General features: G+C 40.8%; 1 protein-coding gene across 1 annotated transcript in view; it reads left to right on the forward strand.

Annotated features, from left to right (window-relative positions):
• TLL2 (tolloid like 2) overlaps nt 1-19,629 on the forward strand; it is a 116,531-nt gene that overhangs the window by 48,944 nt on the left and 47,958 nt on the right. The window contains exons 4-6 of the mRNA XM_032883365.1: nt 12,507-12,662; nt 14,813-14,930; nt 19,376-19,554. Of these exons, the coding sequence (XP_032739256.1) occupies nt 12,507-12,662; nt 14,813-14,930; nt 19,376-19,554 (453 nt within the window). The remainder of the gene's footprint in view (nt 1-12,506; nt 12,663-14,812; nt 14,931-19,375; nt 19,555-19,629) is intronic.

The following is a 19,629-nucleotide window of genomic DNA, read 5'->3' on the forward strand; positions in this document are numbered from 1 at the left end:
GAGTGACTTGTTAGTGTGTCCCTCTCACCACATCCTCTCCAGCACTAGGTGCTCTCTGTTTTTGATAATGTAAATAGGAGCTTATTATTACTGAATTTGGATTTCCCTGCCTGCTGCTGACTCCAGCCTCTTTTCCTGCCTTTGCCAGTGACATAGGGGTGCACTTCTGTGATCTGCTTCTTCCTGTCTTTTGCCCATTTTTCTGTTGGGTTGCTGATCTCCCCCCTTACCAGTTTGGCCTCTTTCAGACAAAGGCAGATCCATCAGCTTCCACGCCGCACCTCCTCCTTTGTTAAATGTACATTTGTTTCTCCCTCTCATAGCACGTTGCTGGGACCATGTGCAGGGCTTCCTTGAAAATCTGTGGTTTCCTGCTTTGCTTTTTCAAAGTATTTTGACTTGTGCTTTCTCAGACTCCCCAGACATCTCGTAATCTCCATGGCACTCTGATTTGGCCACAGATGACCAGCACTTTGTGCTGACAATGGAGCCCTAGGAGGTGGGACCGAAACTAGAGGGGTTTACTAGCACCGCAGTAATGTAGATGCCACACCTGATTTTTCCTTCCTAAGTGATTTATCGTTGCCTAAAACCACTCCCAATCTTAGTGACTTCAAACAGTGATTTGTTATCTTTCACGATTCTGTGGGTTGACTGGATTCCGTGGGGTGTTTCTTTGGCTGACATCAGCTGGGTCACTCACTTGACTGCATTCATCTAGCAGCTGGCCTGGGCTGGCCTGGGTGGTCCAAAACAAAGCTGTAGTCACATGTGCCTCCATGTGGCTTTTCTCGCCACGTGGGTTTTCATCTAGCTGTCTAACTTGCCATTTTTTACAATATGGCGGCTGGCTTCTCAGAGGGAAGAGCCAGAAGCTGCCAGTCTCTTTAAGGCCTGAACTCAAGAGTACCCAGAATGCTCCTTCTGCCATAGTCTATTGGTCAGACAATAGGAAGAGGAAGAAAATAGATTCCACCCCTTAATGCGAATAGCGTCATGAGCTCACGGAGAGGAGAGCTATGGCCATACTTAGAGACCAATTCCAGCCTTCTCTCACTGCCTCTTACCTGCCCACCAGCAATGGACAGTGTCAGGGTTTGTAGTATTGCCTACTTTGTTGGTGTAAAATGACCCAACCAAATAAACATGGACCATCAGATGCACTTGGGTTTGTACCTTAGCTTAGCCACTTAGTAGCTAGGACCTCAGGTAAGTGTTCACATGAGGTTTGGAGAGAATTAGAAATATTTATGCAAAGTGCATAGCCAGGTGTCTGGAATTTAAGAGGTACTCAGTTACTGTAGCTCCTCCACTTTTTCCTCTCTACCTCCACCTCCAAGAATAATGTTATGCAGCCCTGGAAGGACACCCTCCACCTCTGGACTGGGATTCCACAGCTGTGCAGCAGCTGCACAGAAACACAATTAAGGGAGACCGGAAGGAATATGGCTGCCGCAGCTCATTACCATGCCGCCTCTGGTAGGTTGCTTTGTGCCTGGCACCTGCAGAAACACGAGATCTCCTTGGGCTTTTTAAGGAGGACAGTGAAAGCACTGCCCTAGCCACCATGCCTCACACCCCTACCGTGGGCTAAATCCTAGTCTGCAGACTGTCCAGTAACCCCGGTTTTTTTTGAAAGAGAGTCAAGGCTAGGCCAAGTTTCTCCACACTGTGTTGCAGCAGCAGACAGACACATCTTTAAGCATCTCGGGCAAGCCTAATGGGGAAGGAGACCCTTGGCACCCTCAGAGGTGAGCCACAGGCAGGCCGTTCTAGCCTTTCCCTCCAGCCTTCCCTCCATCTGATTCATCTCTCCAGGGCCCTGTCAGGCGCCAGCGTGGGTGCTGCTTGTTTTGTTTGAATTAAAGATAAGACAAGTTGTGTCAATCTCAGATTCCCCTTTCATCACAACCCGACCCCTCCCAACACCCCCAGAAAAAGAGACCGCCCAAGCAGGAGAAAGGATCTGAGGGAAGCCCCCCCTCCCTACCGCGGCCCCCCGGCTTCAGCAGCAGGCTTATTTCCTGGCATTATGTGGCTCCCCTCAGCCCTGACGGCAGGGATTTGTGCTCCCAGCTCTGGGAAGGGCGGGGTGGTGGGGGGCGGCTCAGAGAATTGCTCACTCAGCATACCCCTGGCAGACCGTTTGGTCCCAGGAGTCTCCCTCCCCTGGAGATGAGCGCTCAGCCTGCATTTCAGGGCTGCTAATGGGATTAATGAAATGGAGTGTGTAACTGCTCCTCCAATGAAGCTGTTGACTGTTACGTTAGAGCCCGATTCCAGAACCATCTTCATAGATGAGAATGGACCTTTCACTCCCAGTAACAGTTCCTAAGGGCTTTGTGCTGCAGGAAATCACAGTGGAATCTTGTTTGCACCAGAGACGGCAAGCTTGGTACAAAGCACTGCCCAGCACACGAACCCCTGAATGTCACTAATGTCAGTAATGGGTGTTACCACTGAACCTAATTTTAGGCATTCTTTCTAGCCCGTCCCCAAATGCAGACCTGGCTAGCGATTACTGAAGCTCGCGTGGAACCCTCACCGTGGCGGGCGTTTGACATTCATTACCTGGTTCAGTGCCCACACCACCAGCATGCGGCAGGAAGGAAGATTCCGAAGGCAGGAAGAGTGCCTTATCCAAGGCCACACAAGTAGCAAATGTCAGCATTTATCTTGAACCTAAGTCTCTCCGGACCTTAAACAACCCCCTGCTCTTAACCTTATCAATGGTTCTCAAACGTCCCTGTGTTTTGGAACTACCTGGGAGCTTTAAAAACTATCATGCCTGGACTCCACTCTAGTTTGATTGAGTGGCAATCTCGGGGCAGGGGGCGGACACCAGCATTTTTAAAAAGCTCCCCAGCCGATTCACATGTGCAGCCAGGTTCGAAAACCATCATGGAGAATAATCCAGTCTCCGCTTTCACGGAGGGGCTCCTCCTGAGCCTCTCCAGGTTCGCAGGCAAGCTGCTATGTTGCCCACCACCCTGGGGTGGGGGGTGTTGTGGACGGCTGGACTCTCAGGATGTTTGCTCCCAGTGTGGGGCTGACCAGTCGAATCATGGAAAATTCCCAGTGCCTCACTTGAGAAGGCTGGGGTGGGCCTGGTTCTGTTTATGATACGCCTGTGCCTTCCGCTGGAGATGGAACCTTGAAGAGCTGTGGCCGCAGAGGACAGGGTCTGCTCCCCGAGCCAGAGAATTTAAATGGACTTTATCCCCCAGCACCCCCCCACAGCATGTTAAATCCTTTCAGATGCCCCTGAGCTCCTCTTCAAATGTAGGACTCTTGGCCATAATCAATAATTACATCCTTCTCTGTGGACTCTGATTCCAGATAGTAGTAATCCAAGAAAATCCAATAATGACAGTTGCATTAAGATCCTTCTTCCAGGCTCAGCAGAACATCTGTTTAGACATATTTTTAATCGGCAAACGCTTCCTGTGTTGAGTCCTCGGCAAATTAAATTTCTCACTGGACCGAGGGGGAAGCTGTCATTCAATAACCCATCTCTGGAAATTACAGCCCCGTCTCTTTCCAGGTGCACTTCAGATTTTCCCACGCTGACTCGGCTGGAGCCCAGCCCTCGCCAGAGCGGCCCACGTGCGGACGCAGCCCAGCTTGTCTGAGAAACATGGGCTGTCTCAGCGCTGGTCCCTCGACTAGGGGACTATTTCTGCCCATTCTCCAAAGGAGAGTTGGCGGCAGAAGAAAATTAAGAGACTTGTTGAAAACCCTCTGGGAAATGAATAATAAACTTCTACTTGCTACATCGCTGCCTGTGATTACTTCAGACTTGATGATTCTCAGGGTTTAAACATTAAGGGCCTTAGGGCTGCCAACATTTTGGAGGCGTTTCCGCCACAGAATTGTTTGGACTGTTGGGCTGTTTATTTTTAGAATAACTCTTCCATTCTTTAATTAATTCATTCAAACCGCAAAAGCGGTGCATACTTACCAGCAAGCAGGCGCTGTTCTGGGTGTGCCTGGAGTGCCAAGCAGGCCTGCCGGGATGGGTGCCCTCCCTGGGGAGCCGACGGGGGCAACTCACATTTGAATGCATTTGGATGCAATTTGTTGTCTGGTGTTGGCATAGCTGCAAAGGCCCAGCAGGTAATGTGGCGGGGGTGTGTGTGGGCTATATAGGACAAGGGGAAGTGGGGGAGAGGCTCCCACAACCAGGACAACATATGCTGTACCTATGGTGAGCAGGTACTACTGAACTCGAGGGGGTTGTAAATGATGGAGGGAACGTGGGCCCAGCGTTGCCACATCTTTCTGTCTTTAAAGAAAAACTAGAAAATCTGGATCCTGATGTGAAATCCCTTGATTTGTAAAAGTTGTCTTCTGAAGTGATATTAAAACAACAAAAACAACCAAAAAAAACCTATATTGTGGGCCAAAAGTGTCCAGGCCAACCAAAGCACATCTGTGGGTTGGGTTTATCCCAAGAGTTGCAAGTGTACGACTTCTGATCTAGAAATTTTACCAGTAAAACAATTATTTTCATGTTTAAAAAGTATTACATGACAGGCTTCTTGTTCGTATGACCAACTGAATTAGTAGGAACCCCCATACAAAAACAGAACTGCTGAAAATAATATATAACCTTCCCACCATCCCAAATAAAAGATACAGAGTTAAGAACAAAGGATAGAAAGAGAAATTTCCATGATTAGAAGAGAAGAGGGAACACAAATCCACAGAATTAAGCTTCAGATGGTGGCAAGAATGTGTAGAGGGCATTCAAATTGGGCTAAGATTTGGGGGACGGGGGCCGGTGTCTTCATGCCTATAAATACAGGAGAGATGGCCTTGGTCCATGTGAAGCATGAGATATTGCATAAAATGAACGCCCTCAAAGGGCTTCATACTCATTAAAAGAGAGAGAGAGAGTAAAAAAAAAACTGCCCAATGGTTAAGAGGAGTGGCAAGAAATCTTGCTCTCTTTCCTAGGCTCTAAGTGTGGGTAAAAATATATCATCTGTGAGAAACTGAATCTGAAATCCTGTTCCCCCTGTTGGTATAAGTTCTCAAATTACATTTCTTAAATATGGAAACCCTAAACTTAGAAATTAACATAAAAACTGATTTAGGACCCTAAAATCCCCACAGCACCAAAAAAAAAACAAAACCCAAAAAACAAAAAATAGGCTCACACTCATAATTGATGGCATATAGGGCTCCTTTAGAAAGGAATGATCTCCCCTAAAAATGAGCTTTAAATAAAAACATTAGGAACACAAAAAGTTAATCCATGGAGGAGAATCAGCAGAGACAATAAATTGGAGAATTGGTACCCAGAGATATAAGAATAATAGAACAATCTGAAGGAGATTAAATAAGTATATATAACAAAGGAACCAATGGAAGAATTTGAAACTATAGTAGAGAGGAAAAAAGAATTGACAGATTTAGAAGCCATTAGGGATTTTTAGAAATGATAAATATATTGTTGAAACTGGAATTGGATAGTATATTGAACACAATTGAAGAGAGAATTAGTGAAGTAGAAAATAGATCTGAGGAAACCACACAAATTTCACCATTGAGAGACAAAGAAAATATGGAAGAAGGTAAAGAGACACAATTGGTAAAGTGAGACTGTTAAGCACATAATCAATAGAAATTCTTGAAAATGAGAGAACTTTCATAGGGATACTGGGAAAGAAGAGGCAGTGGTCAAACAGATGAGGAATTAGGATTTTCCACAGTTGAAGGAAGAATTGTACTGGGTCTCAAGCAGAGAATTCATATAAATCCATATCTAGACAATTATAATGATACTGAGAAAGACAAAAAACAAAAGAAGGAGAACAGAACAAAAGATAAGACTGATAACAGGTGAAGGAATGACCATCAAATTATAAGGATATCTCCTGTTGTTAACAATGAAGACTCAAGTAAACTGGAATACTATCTTTGAAGAAAAACATCTGTCAATTTAGGATTTTACACATTCCCAGCTAGACTTAATTTCTAGAGTGTGGATAAAATAAACTGAGTGAAGATGAAATAGATTGAGGGTAAAATAGAGTTTATTGTCATCATCAAAGAATAGTAAAGAATGCATTTCCAGGAAGGAGATTTGGAATGCAAGAAGTAGCAGTAAGCAAGGAAATGGTAAATATGAAGGTAGATATAAATCTGTCTTAAAAACAAATCATTGGTAAATAGTAATTTATTTGGGGTCTTAAAGGCAAGTAAACAGTAATGTGAAACAGCAAAAGGTCTCTTTGTAAATTAAAATGCCTTAAGATCCTTGTATTCTCAGAATGAGAATGGAGATTCTGATTTCTTCAGATTTATCTTGTAGTTTGTGAATTCTTTGTACTTTGTTAAGTCCAGTTTGAATGTTAAAAATTAGAATCAGTGCTAAAGAATAGAAAGGAAATAATGGAAATAAAAACTAAATACAGAAAATATCTTAATCCTACAAAAGCAGTCAAGGAGAAAAAAAAAAGAAGCAAAGAAAAAATAGCAAATAATGCACACACACACAAAGAAGGAAATAATGTCAGGTATGTCAGTTATAAAATAACTATAATTCACCCGTTGAAGGAGAGATTCTTGGATTGAACAACAAGAAAAAAATGTAGATATTTGGTGTTCATAACAGATATACTTAAAATCTAATTATAATTATATGTAAAAATCCTCAACAAAATATCAAATCAAAACCATCCACGTATAAAAAATAATTATACACCATGATCAAGTGGAATTTATTCCAGATATGCAAGGCTGGTTTGACATTTGAAAATCAATCAATGTAACCTTACCATATCAATAAACTAAAAAAGAAAAATCCCTTGATCACATCAACTGAGCATTTAAATGAAAAAAAAAAAAAAGCATTTGGGCGCCTGGGTGGCTCAGTGGGTTAAGCCGCTGCCTTCGGCTTGGGTCATGATCTCAGGGTCCTGGGATCGAGTCCCGCGTCGGGCTCTCTGCTCAGCAGGGAGCCTGCTTCCTCCTCTCTCTCCGCCTGCCTCTCTGTCTACTTGTGATCTCTCTGTCAAATAAATAAATAAAATCTTAAAAAAAAAGCATTTAATAAAATCTAACATTTATAATAAAAACACAGCAGATTAGGAATAGAGAGAAATTATCTTAACTTGATAATGAGCATCTGCCTAAAACCTAGAGCTGGGCACCTAGGTGGCTCAGCTGGTTAACTGTCTGCCTTCAGCTCACATCATGATCCCAGAGTCCCCGAATCAAGTCCCACACCACACTCCCTGTTCAGTGGGTAGTCTGCTTGTGTTCTCTTTCACTTGCTCTCTCTTTCAAATAAATAAGATCTTAAAAAAAATAAAAACAAACAAAACAAAACAAAAACCTACAGCTTACATCTTCCTTAATAGTGAAAGACTGACTACTTCACCTAAAACCAGGAACAAGGCAAAGACGTCTGCTGTCATACTCTTATTCAACATAGTTTTGGAAAGTTACAGACACTGCATTGACCCAAGAAAAATAAATTAAAGGCATGAAAATCAGAAAGGAAAAAATAAAACTGTTTCTATTTCCAAATGACTTGTTTGCTATGTAGATGATCCTAAGGAATCTTAAAAAACAAAACAAAACAAAACAAAAAAAACTTAGGGCGCCTGGATGACTCAGTGGGTTAAGCCACTGCCTTTGGCTCAGGTCATGATCTCAGGGTCCTGGGATTGAGTCCCACATTGGGCTCTCTGCTCAGCAGGGAGCCTGCTTCCCTCTCTCTCTTTGCCAGCCTCTCTGCCTACTTGTGATCTCTGTCAAATAAATAAATAAAATCTTAAAAACAAAAACAAAAACAAAACAAAACAAAAACTTAGAACTAGTAAGTGAATTTAGCATGGCAGATACAAGGCCCAAACCCCCAAATTGCTTACATTTCTATATACTAAGAATAATTATGCAGAAATAAAAATTTTAAAACACAATACAATTTATAAGTACCCAAAGAAAATGAAACTCCTATACGTTTTTAAAAAACATCTACAATATTTATATACTAAAAATCACACAAGACTGATGAAAGAAATCAAGAAAGACCTACATAAATGGAGAGACATACTATGTCCAGGGATTGGAAGATTGAATATGGTAAAGATAAAGTTATCTCCAAACTGATCTATTGTTTTAATGTAATTCCTATCAAAATCCCAGCATGTTTTTTTTTGTAGGCAGAGACAACTTTATTCTAAAATCTATGTGGACAGCCATAGACTCTATATGGAAACATAACTAAAACAATCATAGAAAAGAAGTCTAAAATGGGAGTAATCCCTCTCCCAGTTACTAAGGCTTACTATATAACTGCAGTAATCAAGACCATGTCTCTTAGCAGAGGGATAAACACATAGTTCAATGGAACACAATACAGAATCCAGAAATCAACTCATTTACCATCAACTACCAACCCAGCAATTCCACTCTTGGATATTTATCTCAGAGAAATAAAAGTTTATTTCCACACAAACACTTGTATACGAATGTTCATAGCAGCTTTATTTGTAATACCGGGAAACAGCCCAGATATCTTTTCTCAGGTGAATGGTTAAAACAAGTGGTAGTACCTGAATACCATGGAATATGACTCAGCAATAGAAGGAAACTACTGATACATAAAACAACCCAGATGAACCTCCAAGGAATTGTGCCAAATAAGAAAAGCCAATTCCCAAAGGTGATAACACTGTTAAATTCCATTTATGTAATATTCTTCAAATGAAAAATTTTCTAAATGGAGAACAGATTAGTGGTTGAGAGTTTAGGGATAGAGGAGAGGAGAGGGGCAGGGATGTAGAAAGGAGAGGGGCAGGGATGTGGATAGGATTATAAAATGCCAACATGAAGGATTCTTATGGTAATGCAACCAGTCAGTATCTTGAAAGTGTGGTAGATAAACAAAACTATACATGTGATAAAATTCCATACAACTATACACACACACACACACACACACACACAAGTATACATGATGCTGGGGAAATCTGAATGCAATCACTGGAGTACAGTAATGTCCATATCCCAGTTGTGATATTGTACTATAGTTTTATAAAATGTTACTATTGGGAGAAATGGAGTACAGGGTACACAAAATCTCTCTATTATTTCTTACACCTGCATGTGAATCTATATCAATAAAAATTTCAATTTACAAAAACTATTTCATATATAATTAAAAAATTGAATCTCAATCATAAGACCATTGCAAAATTTGTGTTATTATTGTGGGAAATGTAATTTACTCACAGAATAATGCCTGTTGAATGACTCATTTAAAAAAACATAATTACATAAAAAGATCGAAAATAAATGAGTGGAAAAAGCTCTATGAGGCAAACAGTAATCAAAATTTAACTGACATAGTAATATTCATGTCAGCCAAAATAATCTTTATTATGGATAAACACTATTACAGATAAAGAGGGTCATTAATGATGAAAGAAATAATTCACTGGGAACATTTAACAGTCCTTTACTTATATTACTTAAACAACATAGCCTTGAACAATGCAAAGCAGAAATTAAGAATAAAAGAGAAAATGGCAGTCCACAATGTTTGTTGTCAGGGTTGTTTAAAGCACTTTTCTCAGTAACTGATACACTAAAGAGCCAAAATAGTTGTAGGTAGAATATGTAGGTAGAACATATGTAGCGTCCTTTAACCATCAATTATAGAAATGAATACACATTATCCAAGGACATTTGGGACATTTATAAAAACCAATCACGTACTGGGCTGCAAAGGAAGATTCAGAATACCAAAGAATCGATACCTTGGAGCATGGGCTAGTCATCTACAGCCAGGAGGCCAAATCCAGCCTGCCATCTGTTTTTGCAAATAAGCTGCTATTGGAACACAGCCATACCCATTCATTTACATATTGTTTATGGCTGCTGTCACACTACAGTGGCAGAGCTGGTTGGTTGCAACAGAGAATGTATTAACTACAAAACTTCAAATATTTACTATTGTCCTTTTTCAGAAAAAGATTGCTGACCCCCACCTTGGAGAATGGGTCCTTGGAACACAAAGCAATGTTAGAAATCATTAACACCCACAGAGAAACAAATATTTAGGGATTTTAAAAATCACACTTCTAAATAACTAAAAGATCAAAGAAGAAAGTCTAACTGGAGCTAACAGAATATATCAATGTCTAACATTGACATATACATGTCAAATGATGGAATGCTGCTAAAGAGGAACTGAGAGTAATTTTAGCCTAAAAATTTCAACAGTAGAATATAAGAAAAATTGAAAATTATGTGCCGAATGTTCAACTCAAGAAGCCAGAAGAGGATGGCTAACTGATTTGTTACAAGAGTGCCAAGACAGTTCTATAGGGGAAAAACTAATCTTTTCAACAAATGATGCTGGAAACACTAGATATTCACAGGCAAAAGAATAAAACTAGACCCCTACCTCACACCATAAATAAAAATTAACTCAAAATGATTAAAGACTTAAATATAAGCACCAAAACTATAGAACTGTAGATATAAATAGATATAATATAGGTATAAACATAGATATAAATCTCTGTAAGGTTGGATTAGGCTGTAATTTCTAAAATATGGCACAAAAACCCTAAGAAACAAAAAAATTGGATAAATTGGACTTCATCAAAATTTAAAACTTTTATGGTTCCAAGGATACTATTATAAAAATGAAAAGATAACCTACAGAATAAGAGAAAATATTTGGAAGTCATATGTCTGATAAGGGTCTGGTATCCAGAATATACAAAGATTAATTATAATAGTAAAAAGACAACCCAATTAAGAAATAGACAAAGGATTTGAATACACATTTCTTCAAAGAAGATATGCAAATAACTCATAAGAACATGAAGAAATGTTTGGCATCAGTAGTCACTAGGGAAATGCAAATCAAAATCACATTGAGATGCCAGCACCCATTAGGATGGCTATCATCAACAAGCTTGACAATAACAAGTGTTGACAAGTATATGGAGACATTGGAACCCTGATACATTGCTGATGGGAATGTAAATGATGCTTTGGAGAGCAGCCTGCTAGTTCTTCAAAAGGTTATTAAATGTAAAGTTCTCGTATGACCCAACAATTCCAGTCTGTGGTGCATACCCAGGAGAACAGGAAACATGTTCACACACAAATGTGTACATTAATGCCCATACTAGTATTATTCGTGATAGCCAAAAAGTAGAAACAACCCAAATGTCCATCATCTGAGAAATGGATAAACAAAATGTGGTAGATACATGCAATGGAATATTATCCAGCCATAAAATATAACAATGTACGAATACATGGTATGATACAGATGAACCTTGAAAACATGCTAAGGAAAAGAAACCAGACACAAAATATCACATATCGCCTGACTCCATTTGTATGAGACGTCCAGAGTAGGCACATCCATAGGAACAGAAAGTAGATGACTAGTGGCCAAGGACTGGGGCAGGGGCTAGAAATGGGGAGTGACTGCTAATATGTTTCTTTTTGGGGTGATGAAAATGTTGTGGAGTTCTGTAGTGCTGATGGTTGCACAACTTTGTGAATATACTAAAACCCACTAAATTTTATCCTTTAAAAGAATGTCTATTACGGTGTGTGAGTTATGTATCCAGTTGTTAAAAAAAGAAAAGAAGATAGAAAGGAAAGATTGGAATAAAGTAAGTGCAAATGGAAGGGAGTACTAAAAGAAATAAAATTCATGAATATTAAAAAATGAAAGTGACCCCAAAACATCAAAAGCTGATTTTTGGGGAAAAGATATAGAAACTGAAGAGAAAATGCTCCAAGTCAGAATAATGAGGGAATCACACAAGGAGACTGAAAACAAAAGCTTATGTTGTCTGAGTGATGGACAAAAGGAACGTGGATTTGATGATTAGGGCGTTACAGGTTCAAGCGATTCTACCCCACCTGTCTGTCTCTGCTCTTTCCGGGGCCCCACCGCGGACTCAGAACTTTAACAGGGCCTCCACTTCTTTTCCACCTCCCTCTCTTAAAGGTCCAGCTGTGCCAAGAGACTGGGAAGAGCTGGGGGATTTTATGAGGCGCTGCTTTTTCCAGGGGCTCGTCTTGCAAAGATGAACCATCGCAAGCTGGTTCACTTTGTCAGACTGGCCAAATTATTTTCCACATTTGCAGCATTGATGGGCATTTGGTGAGGGCTGGAGATTGGCTCAGTAAGTTCCCTCCGATATTCCCAGTGCTGAGAAGAGAGCACATCCCTGACTCGGCTCCATCCCAAAGGATGCCTTGTTAGGTCCCTGCTTGATTCTCTCGGGCTACCATGGAGCCTCACAGGGTGTGGTTCAAGGCTTCCAGCAAGCCAGCCTGCTTCCGCCGTAGCCCCGGCACCCTTCCTGACACCCAGGGGTTCAAAACCCCGAGCAGACCAAATACCCCCTTTAGAACACATGTTCTTTGTGGATTCACGGATAATGTAGTCTTAACCATGATGGACAGAAGGAACTAAAGGCAGAGTAAATGGCAGCATGCCTCTCTTGCAGATGGCGAGGACCATGCTGTGCTCCTGCACAGCCCCCGGACCTCGGATGCCCGAGCTGAGACCTTTTCTCCACGCGTCCGAAGAGCCACAACCTCGAGGACAGAGAGAATATGGCCTGGAGGGGTCATCCCCTACGTCATTGGTGGGAACTTCACTGGTCAGTAGTCCCAGAGGAGACCTCCTTTGGGGCTGTGTCCTCCCCGGGGGGTGGAGCAGAGCCTGGGACATGGCTGTCCTACCTGCTGGTGCTCCATTATGCCTTCAGGGCTAGTGCTCTAAGCCTGGCAAAACTGTGGTCTCTGCTGGGACTGTGTCCTCAATGGTGGTCACCTAGTCCCCAGGCCTTCATGCAGGGGGTGACATATGATCCCGGTCTTAAAAGAGGGACAGGGTTTGCACAATGGGTAGGTGAGCAAAGCCCTCCAGGCCAAAGGCAGCTGTGAGCAGCCACACAGGATGGCTGACCTGTCTTCTGCCTGGGTGGGCACCCGCACCGGTCGCATCCCCGCAGCAATATGCAGGGTAAGCAGAGTGGGCCCTTAGATGTGGCTAGTCCCAGCTAGTACTGCTTGCCGGCAGTACACCCTGTGGGAAGGTACTTAACCTCGCCAGGTTAAGTCCCTCTTCTGTAAGTGGGGATGATATTATTTTCTAGCCCATAAGGTTGTTTTGAGAACTAAACGAGTTAATTTAGATGAAGCACTTGAATAGTACCTGGCACATAGTAATTAGTAATTATTTGCTATTGGTATTATTATCTTTAAAATACGTAGGTCAGCCAGTGGCTTCCCTTCACTACTAGTGAAACTGAAACTGCTGACCATGGCCTCCAAGGTCAGCCCTGGCCCCCTGTTCCACCCAGTCTCCTACCTTGCTCCTGCTCTCTTCTCCCCAGTCCCTGTGTGCTGACATCACAGGCACCTTTCCCTTCTGGAACATGCCCAGCTCATTCCTGCTTTAACACACCTGCACCTGCCCTCCATCTGCCTAGAACACTCTTTCCCCAGACCTTCTCTTGGTTTCTTCTTAACACTGCCTCTCAGATCAGATGACACATCCCCAGAAAGGCCTCTTTGCCTCCCTGATAACCCCAGTATCCCACTGGCCACTTGTTCTCAGCACTCCACTTTCTAGTCTCTACAGTACTTCCCATTACCTGAAATGCGTTGACTTTTGTTCCCTGGTGCTTAACTGCACTCTTTGAGATGTGGTGTGCTTTTTTGACCAAAGATTTATACAACCTTCATCAAAGTTAGCTAATTTTATATAGAGAACTCTCTTAATGTGGTGGTTTTTCTTGTTCTGTAATTTGTGGGATTGCTATTTTGGTGAGTGATTGAGCTATAAATGATTTGAACTAAAAATATCAAGATGTAAAAAAAAAAAAAGTGGACAGCTAGGTTATTCTTTATTCTGTTTGTTTGTTTTGGGGGACAATATGACATCACATCCAGGTCTTCCAGACTTTGATGGAAGCTTCCCCAGTGCTCTGCTTGTTTTTGGCAACAAGGTCATTCTAGAACTCAGACATCATTCCCAATTGTTTTTTGTAGTCCCCAAACAACTATTTTTCTAGATCCTTCTCGTTGTTTCTAGGAAAATCAAAATACTGTTCTTTATCTCTGATTGATATATTGTTTTCTTTTAGAGAACATATATTGACTGTAAGTAACTATCAGCCAGTTTACAACTACTCTGTTCTTCTCCCAGACAGTTTACTTACTGTTCTATTTCTCAACACATTTCCACTCAAGGAAATATGAAGATGTGTTCAGAGAAAGCATGAAATTCACCTGTTTTCAAAGGGCTTGTAGTAAAGGAGGCTCAAGGATCCACCAGAAAACACTGTAGCCCCAGGCAAAAGTAGCATGAACGTACCTGAAAACAAACTTTTGAGAGCATATGGACCCATACTCCTGTAGATAGAAAATAAAATGAGGCCTCAGAATGCAATGCTGGTGAGCTACTTCAAAAGCATAAAATTTTCCAGTTGAATAATCTGGGTAAGCTTTTTTGTTTTAAGTTTATATGAAAGTAGTCTCCATTCAAAGGAAAAGCTGGAGAGTCTGGGATATTCTGAAAATCTACTTTTATCCTCTTTTCCCTTCACGAACTCTTCTTCCCTGAGTTTTGGCAATTCAGGAAATTTATATTCTTAGCAAGGGAAATCCTTATTCCTAGCGCATTTCTAGTCTGGGGGACCAATTCTCATTGGAAAAAGCGTCATTGTGAGTCAGCATGGTGTATGGCCTCTGAGGGAGGCAAGGACCCGTCAGGACAGTGATGAGACCTGCCCTGTCATTTCAGGAAGCCAGAGGGCCATTTTCAAGCAGGCCATGAGACACTGGGAGAAGCACACCTGTGTGACCTTCGTAGAAAGGACTGACGAGGAGAGCTTCATTGTGTTCAGTTACAGAACCTGTGGGTAAGTAGGCACCTGCAAGGCCACTTCAGTGGAACCAGAGCCAGACAAATCTGATGGCTCCTGACAGTTGAATTTTCTCTGTAAAACCAAATATTTCCAAGGAGCTGTGATAAATAGCAACGTAGGGTTTGTCAGAAACTCCCCTTGCCCCCAATGAACTCATAATCCCAGAACAAAGTAGGCCGGTCAAGAAGAAGATTCTAGAAAGACAAGGGGTCTGGATCTCCTGTCATGGGAGCAGTTGAAGGAATTGGGGTGTTTCATATGGAGAAGTGAGATTCCGAACCAGTTGGAGGCCCGCGATAGTACTGACTCTGACAAAGCTATGGCTTCCTCATGATGGATATACGTTTATGCAAAATTCTGCATGAAATTTTATGGGCTCCCTGGGCTAATAGACCTCCTCCAGAAAACATAAGAAATAATAAGGCGCCTGGATTATGACTAAACTTAGCCGTTATGCCAGGAAATGTAAGTGTGATGTCCTCTCCTACTGAAAGAAAAAGTTTCCCATACTGGTTCAGATAGTTCAACCCAACTACATGGGGTATGCATGAAATGACTACTGAAGAGAATGACCCAGAAAGGTTACATGCAAAAGGAAAGACGGCACACAGGCAAATGCTAACAAAAAGAATGTTAGGATCATAATTTTAGTTACAGACAAGGCCTTTTTTGTTTCATTCTTGTTTTGTTTCATTTTTAAAGTAGGGGAGTGGTTTTTTTTTTTTTTTTTTAAGAAAAAGAAAAAGGTGAGACACTTTATAATGAGAAGGAGTCCAAGCTACAGTGAGAATATAACCGTCATAAATCTTTATGCACCAAACAGTGCAGCATTAAGAGTCATAAAACCAGCCCCAGGGAATTCAAGGGGAAATTGACAGAAACACCAGCAGCAGGAGACTTTATTTCATTTCTGTCCACCCAAAGAGATCAATGTCGAGGTGACCAAAAATTGAGTAGAGATTTGTAGCGGACTGGAGAAATAGAATAGAGTTGATCCTATGGATCTATCAGATTCTGCAATCTGATAACAGATCTTTTCTTCTTAAGCGCGTGTTGAACATTTATAGACATTGTCCATCGGTTAAGCATGAAGCACACCTTGATGGATTCTCAAAGGCAGAAAGAGCATTAACATGTTCTCTGATTGCAAAGCAATGAGACTGGACATTATGACAGAGAGTAGAGTAAACACCCCTGCATTACCTAGTAAGTTAAAAGCTCCATTTTTTGTTTGTACGACATTTAGGTCACAAAGGAATCAGGATGAATATTATAACTTATCCAGGTAATAAAAGCCCTACAATTCTAAGTTAGAGAGATATGGCTAAAGCTGTGTGTGTGTGTGTGTGTGTGTGTGTCCCAACAGCCCACATCAGATTTAACAATGATAATTCTAGAAGCGTTTCTGTTAGACTCAGGAACAAGTCAAAGATCTTCATGATCACCACAATTATTTTAAATGTTTTGGAAAATGCTAGCTAATATAATTAGATAAGAGAAGGAAATACACACAATAAGTATTGGCAGGAGCAAAGAAATGTTTGCATGGTTTGAACTTAATGCGACATGTACCCCAAAACCCCGAAAAACAATTGAGAAACAGAAACAAAAGGAGACCCTGATGAGGAGACTGATTACAAATGTAATAAGAAAATTAATTACTTTTCCTTATAATGAAATAATTTGATACACTTTTGTAACGAGAAAAGTATCACTTTAATAGAAACATAATAAATAATACATCTAAGAATAAACTTAACAAAAATGTAAAAATATGCCAGACCTATAGGAAGAAAATGCTAAAACTCTAAGGAAACTTAAAAAGAAAAAGTAAAAATGGAAATGCATACCACTTCCTATATAGGGATACTTAACATAGTAAAGATGTCACAACTCCCTGAAATAACCTATAAATGCATGCCATTGTGATGCAAATATCTACATTTATGCATATGTAGGTATATGTGTATTTATGTTTTTAGAAATTTAACAAATGATACTAAAGTTTATCTGGAGGAGTGACCATGTAGAAATAGCCAACAGAGGAGAGAGACAGAGACAGTGGCAGAGAGAGACAGGGAGAGAGAGGAGGTGGAAAGAGAGGCACAGAGAGAGAAACAGAGAACAACAGGGACAGAGGGACAGAAGTAGTGTGGGATTATGGGAAGAGGTCTGATGGTCTAGTCAAACATGTAGGGTTTGAAATGCAAGTGAAGATGATAATAATTAAGACCACTTAGAACATAACAAAAGAGTTTAAAGTGAATATGCCTATCCACAAATTTAGGTAGCATTTTAAATGAGTATTACTTAAATGAGCTATATTAGTCATTTGGATATTTTAACAGTGGGGTAGAGAGCTCATTGTGAAAAAAACAAAGCTGGATGGGGCACCTGGGTGGCTCAGTGGGTTGGGCCTCTGCCTTCGGCTCAGGTTCTGGTCTCAGGGTCCTGGGATTGAGCCCCGAATCTCATCAGGCTCTCTGCTCAGCAGGGAGTCTGCTTCCCCCACCCCCTGCCTCCCTCTCTACCTACTTGTGATCTCTGTCTGTCAAATACATAAATAAAATCTTTTAAAAATATAATAAAAAATCAGGATTTCTACCTCACTTCTTACATCAAAATGATTCTAGCTGGATCAAAGATGTAAACATTTTTAAAAGGAAAAAGAAAAGAAAAAAAGAAATTTAAAAAGTATTAGAGAGAAACAAGAGTGAAGTTTACTTATAATCTTGGCCTAGAGATGGCTTTTCTAAGCAGAGCAAAAGAAAATGAAGTCATTACATACACTGAAATTTTAAAATTCTCTATGGTGAAAACAAAACCAAAACAACACATAAGCAAACAAACAAAAAGCCAAATAAGAAATAAAGTGAAAAAAAAATTGTCAATATATTTGGCAATCAAAAGACTCATTTCCTTAATTCATAAAGGGTTCTTACATATCAATAATAAAAAGATGGGCAACCCAAAAGAACATAGGGAAAAGATGTGATCACAGAGTTCACAAGAAAGAAAAATACAAATGTCTTATAAGACATGGAAAACTATCCAATCTTGATGTGGTGAAATACCATCTTTCACCTATCCAGTTGGCAAAAATATTTGCTAAAACCAGTGTTGGCCAGGTTGTGGGGAAATAGGGCTTTTTAATATATTATTAGTGGGCATGTAAGTAGACACATTTGGGGATTGCAATTTGATAATATCTATCGAAATCTCAAATGCATATACCCTTTTATCTATCAGTCTCTATGCTAGGAATTTACCCTGACATGAACAAGAGTCCAACCGTTTCTTGGTTTCCTTATTATTATTTGTTTGTTTTCTCTTCCTCTCCCATGAGGCTTTGTTTAAATAGTAAAAATTGGAATCAGCCTAAATGTACACTGTTAGGAGCCTGATTAAATAAAATTTAATTGTACTTTGAAAAGAATGAAGGAGGCCTTTATGCACTATTATAAAAAGATCTCTAAATTAAGGACAAAAAAATATAAAAAATGAAGGACAATGTACATAGTGCATTTTGTAATTTTAAAAAATGTATATCTAATTTTTATGAAGGATGTCTGAGACACTGTTAACAATGGTTATCTTTGGATGAAGAGATTAGAGGGGATGAGAGACTTAATACTTCAATTTTCTGAACAAATATATTTTTTAAAGATTATTTTAGAGAGAGAGAGAGAGGGAAAGAGAGAGAGTGGGGGAGGGGTAAGGGCAGAGGGAAAGAGAGAATCTCAAGCAGACTCCCTGATGAGTGTGGGACATGACATGGGGCTTGATCTTACAATGCTGAGATCACAACCTGAGCTGAAACCAAGAGTCACTTTACTTAACCATCTGAACCACCCAAGTGCCCCAACCGTGTATTTTTTTTTTTAAGTTTGACAGAGGTTTTCTGGGTGGTAAAGGCGGTAGGACTGTGGGCCATTTTAATTTCTTATATCTTTCTATATTAGGAATAATATATAATAATATAGTAGGAATAAATGTTATTTGAAAAAAAAATTGTGCCCAGAAGAGGAATCATTTCTAAGGCTCCTCTGATAAGGATATCAAGACTCATCCTTCACAGAAACTCAGCTTACTCCATTCATTATCTCTTTTCCTTGTCATCAGAGATGATCCAGCAGAGACTTGTGGGTGCAGGGGTTGGAAAGGGTGTGGTCTTTATTTCAGGAATCTAGGCCTTATCTTTCCTTGGTTTCTCAAGTAGACCCATGACCACCAAAAAGGTGAACCAGTTTTGGAGGGAATTTCTGTATTGGGAGGGAACTCGGACAATGAGAGCGCTTTCAGCTCTGAAAGTCTGTTTCTTTTAGATACATATGTGTGTGCACGTACACACACACACATGCACACACACACATTGGGGAGGGCATTAGACCCTTCCTATTCTCTGACCTGCTAACCTGGGTATTTCTGCAACTGTCCAGCTGTTGTTCCTATGTTGGGCGCCGAGGAGGAGGCCCACAGGCCATATCCATTGGGAAAAACTGTGACAAGTTTGGCATTGTGGCGCACGAGTTGGGCCATGTGGTTGGGTTCTGGCATGAACACACCCGGCCAGATAGAGACCAGCATGTCACCATCATCAGAGAAAACATCCAACCAGGTAAGGAGCCAGTATGGAGTCTGGAAGCCACTGGCCAGGAAGCTGGCATCCACCAGGGCAGGCAGGTGTGAAAGG

Source organism: Lontra canadensis, unplaced genomic scaffold (assembly GCF_010015895.1).
Source record: "Lontra canadensis isolate GAN:19392208 unplaced genomic scaffold, GSC_riverotter_1.0 scaffold3, whole genome shotgun sequence".
NCBI classification, from domain to species: domain Eukaryota; kingdom Metazoa; phylum Chordata; class Mammalia; order Carnivora; family Mustelidae; genus Lontra; species Lontra canadensis.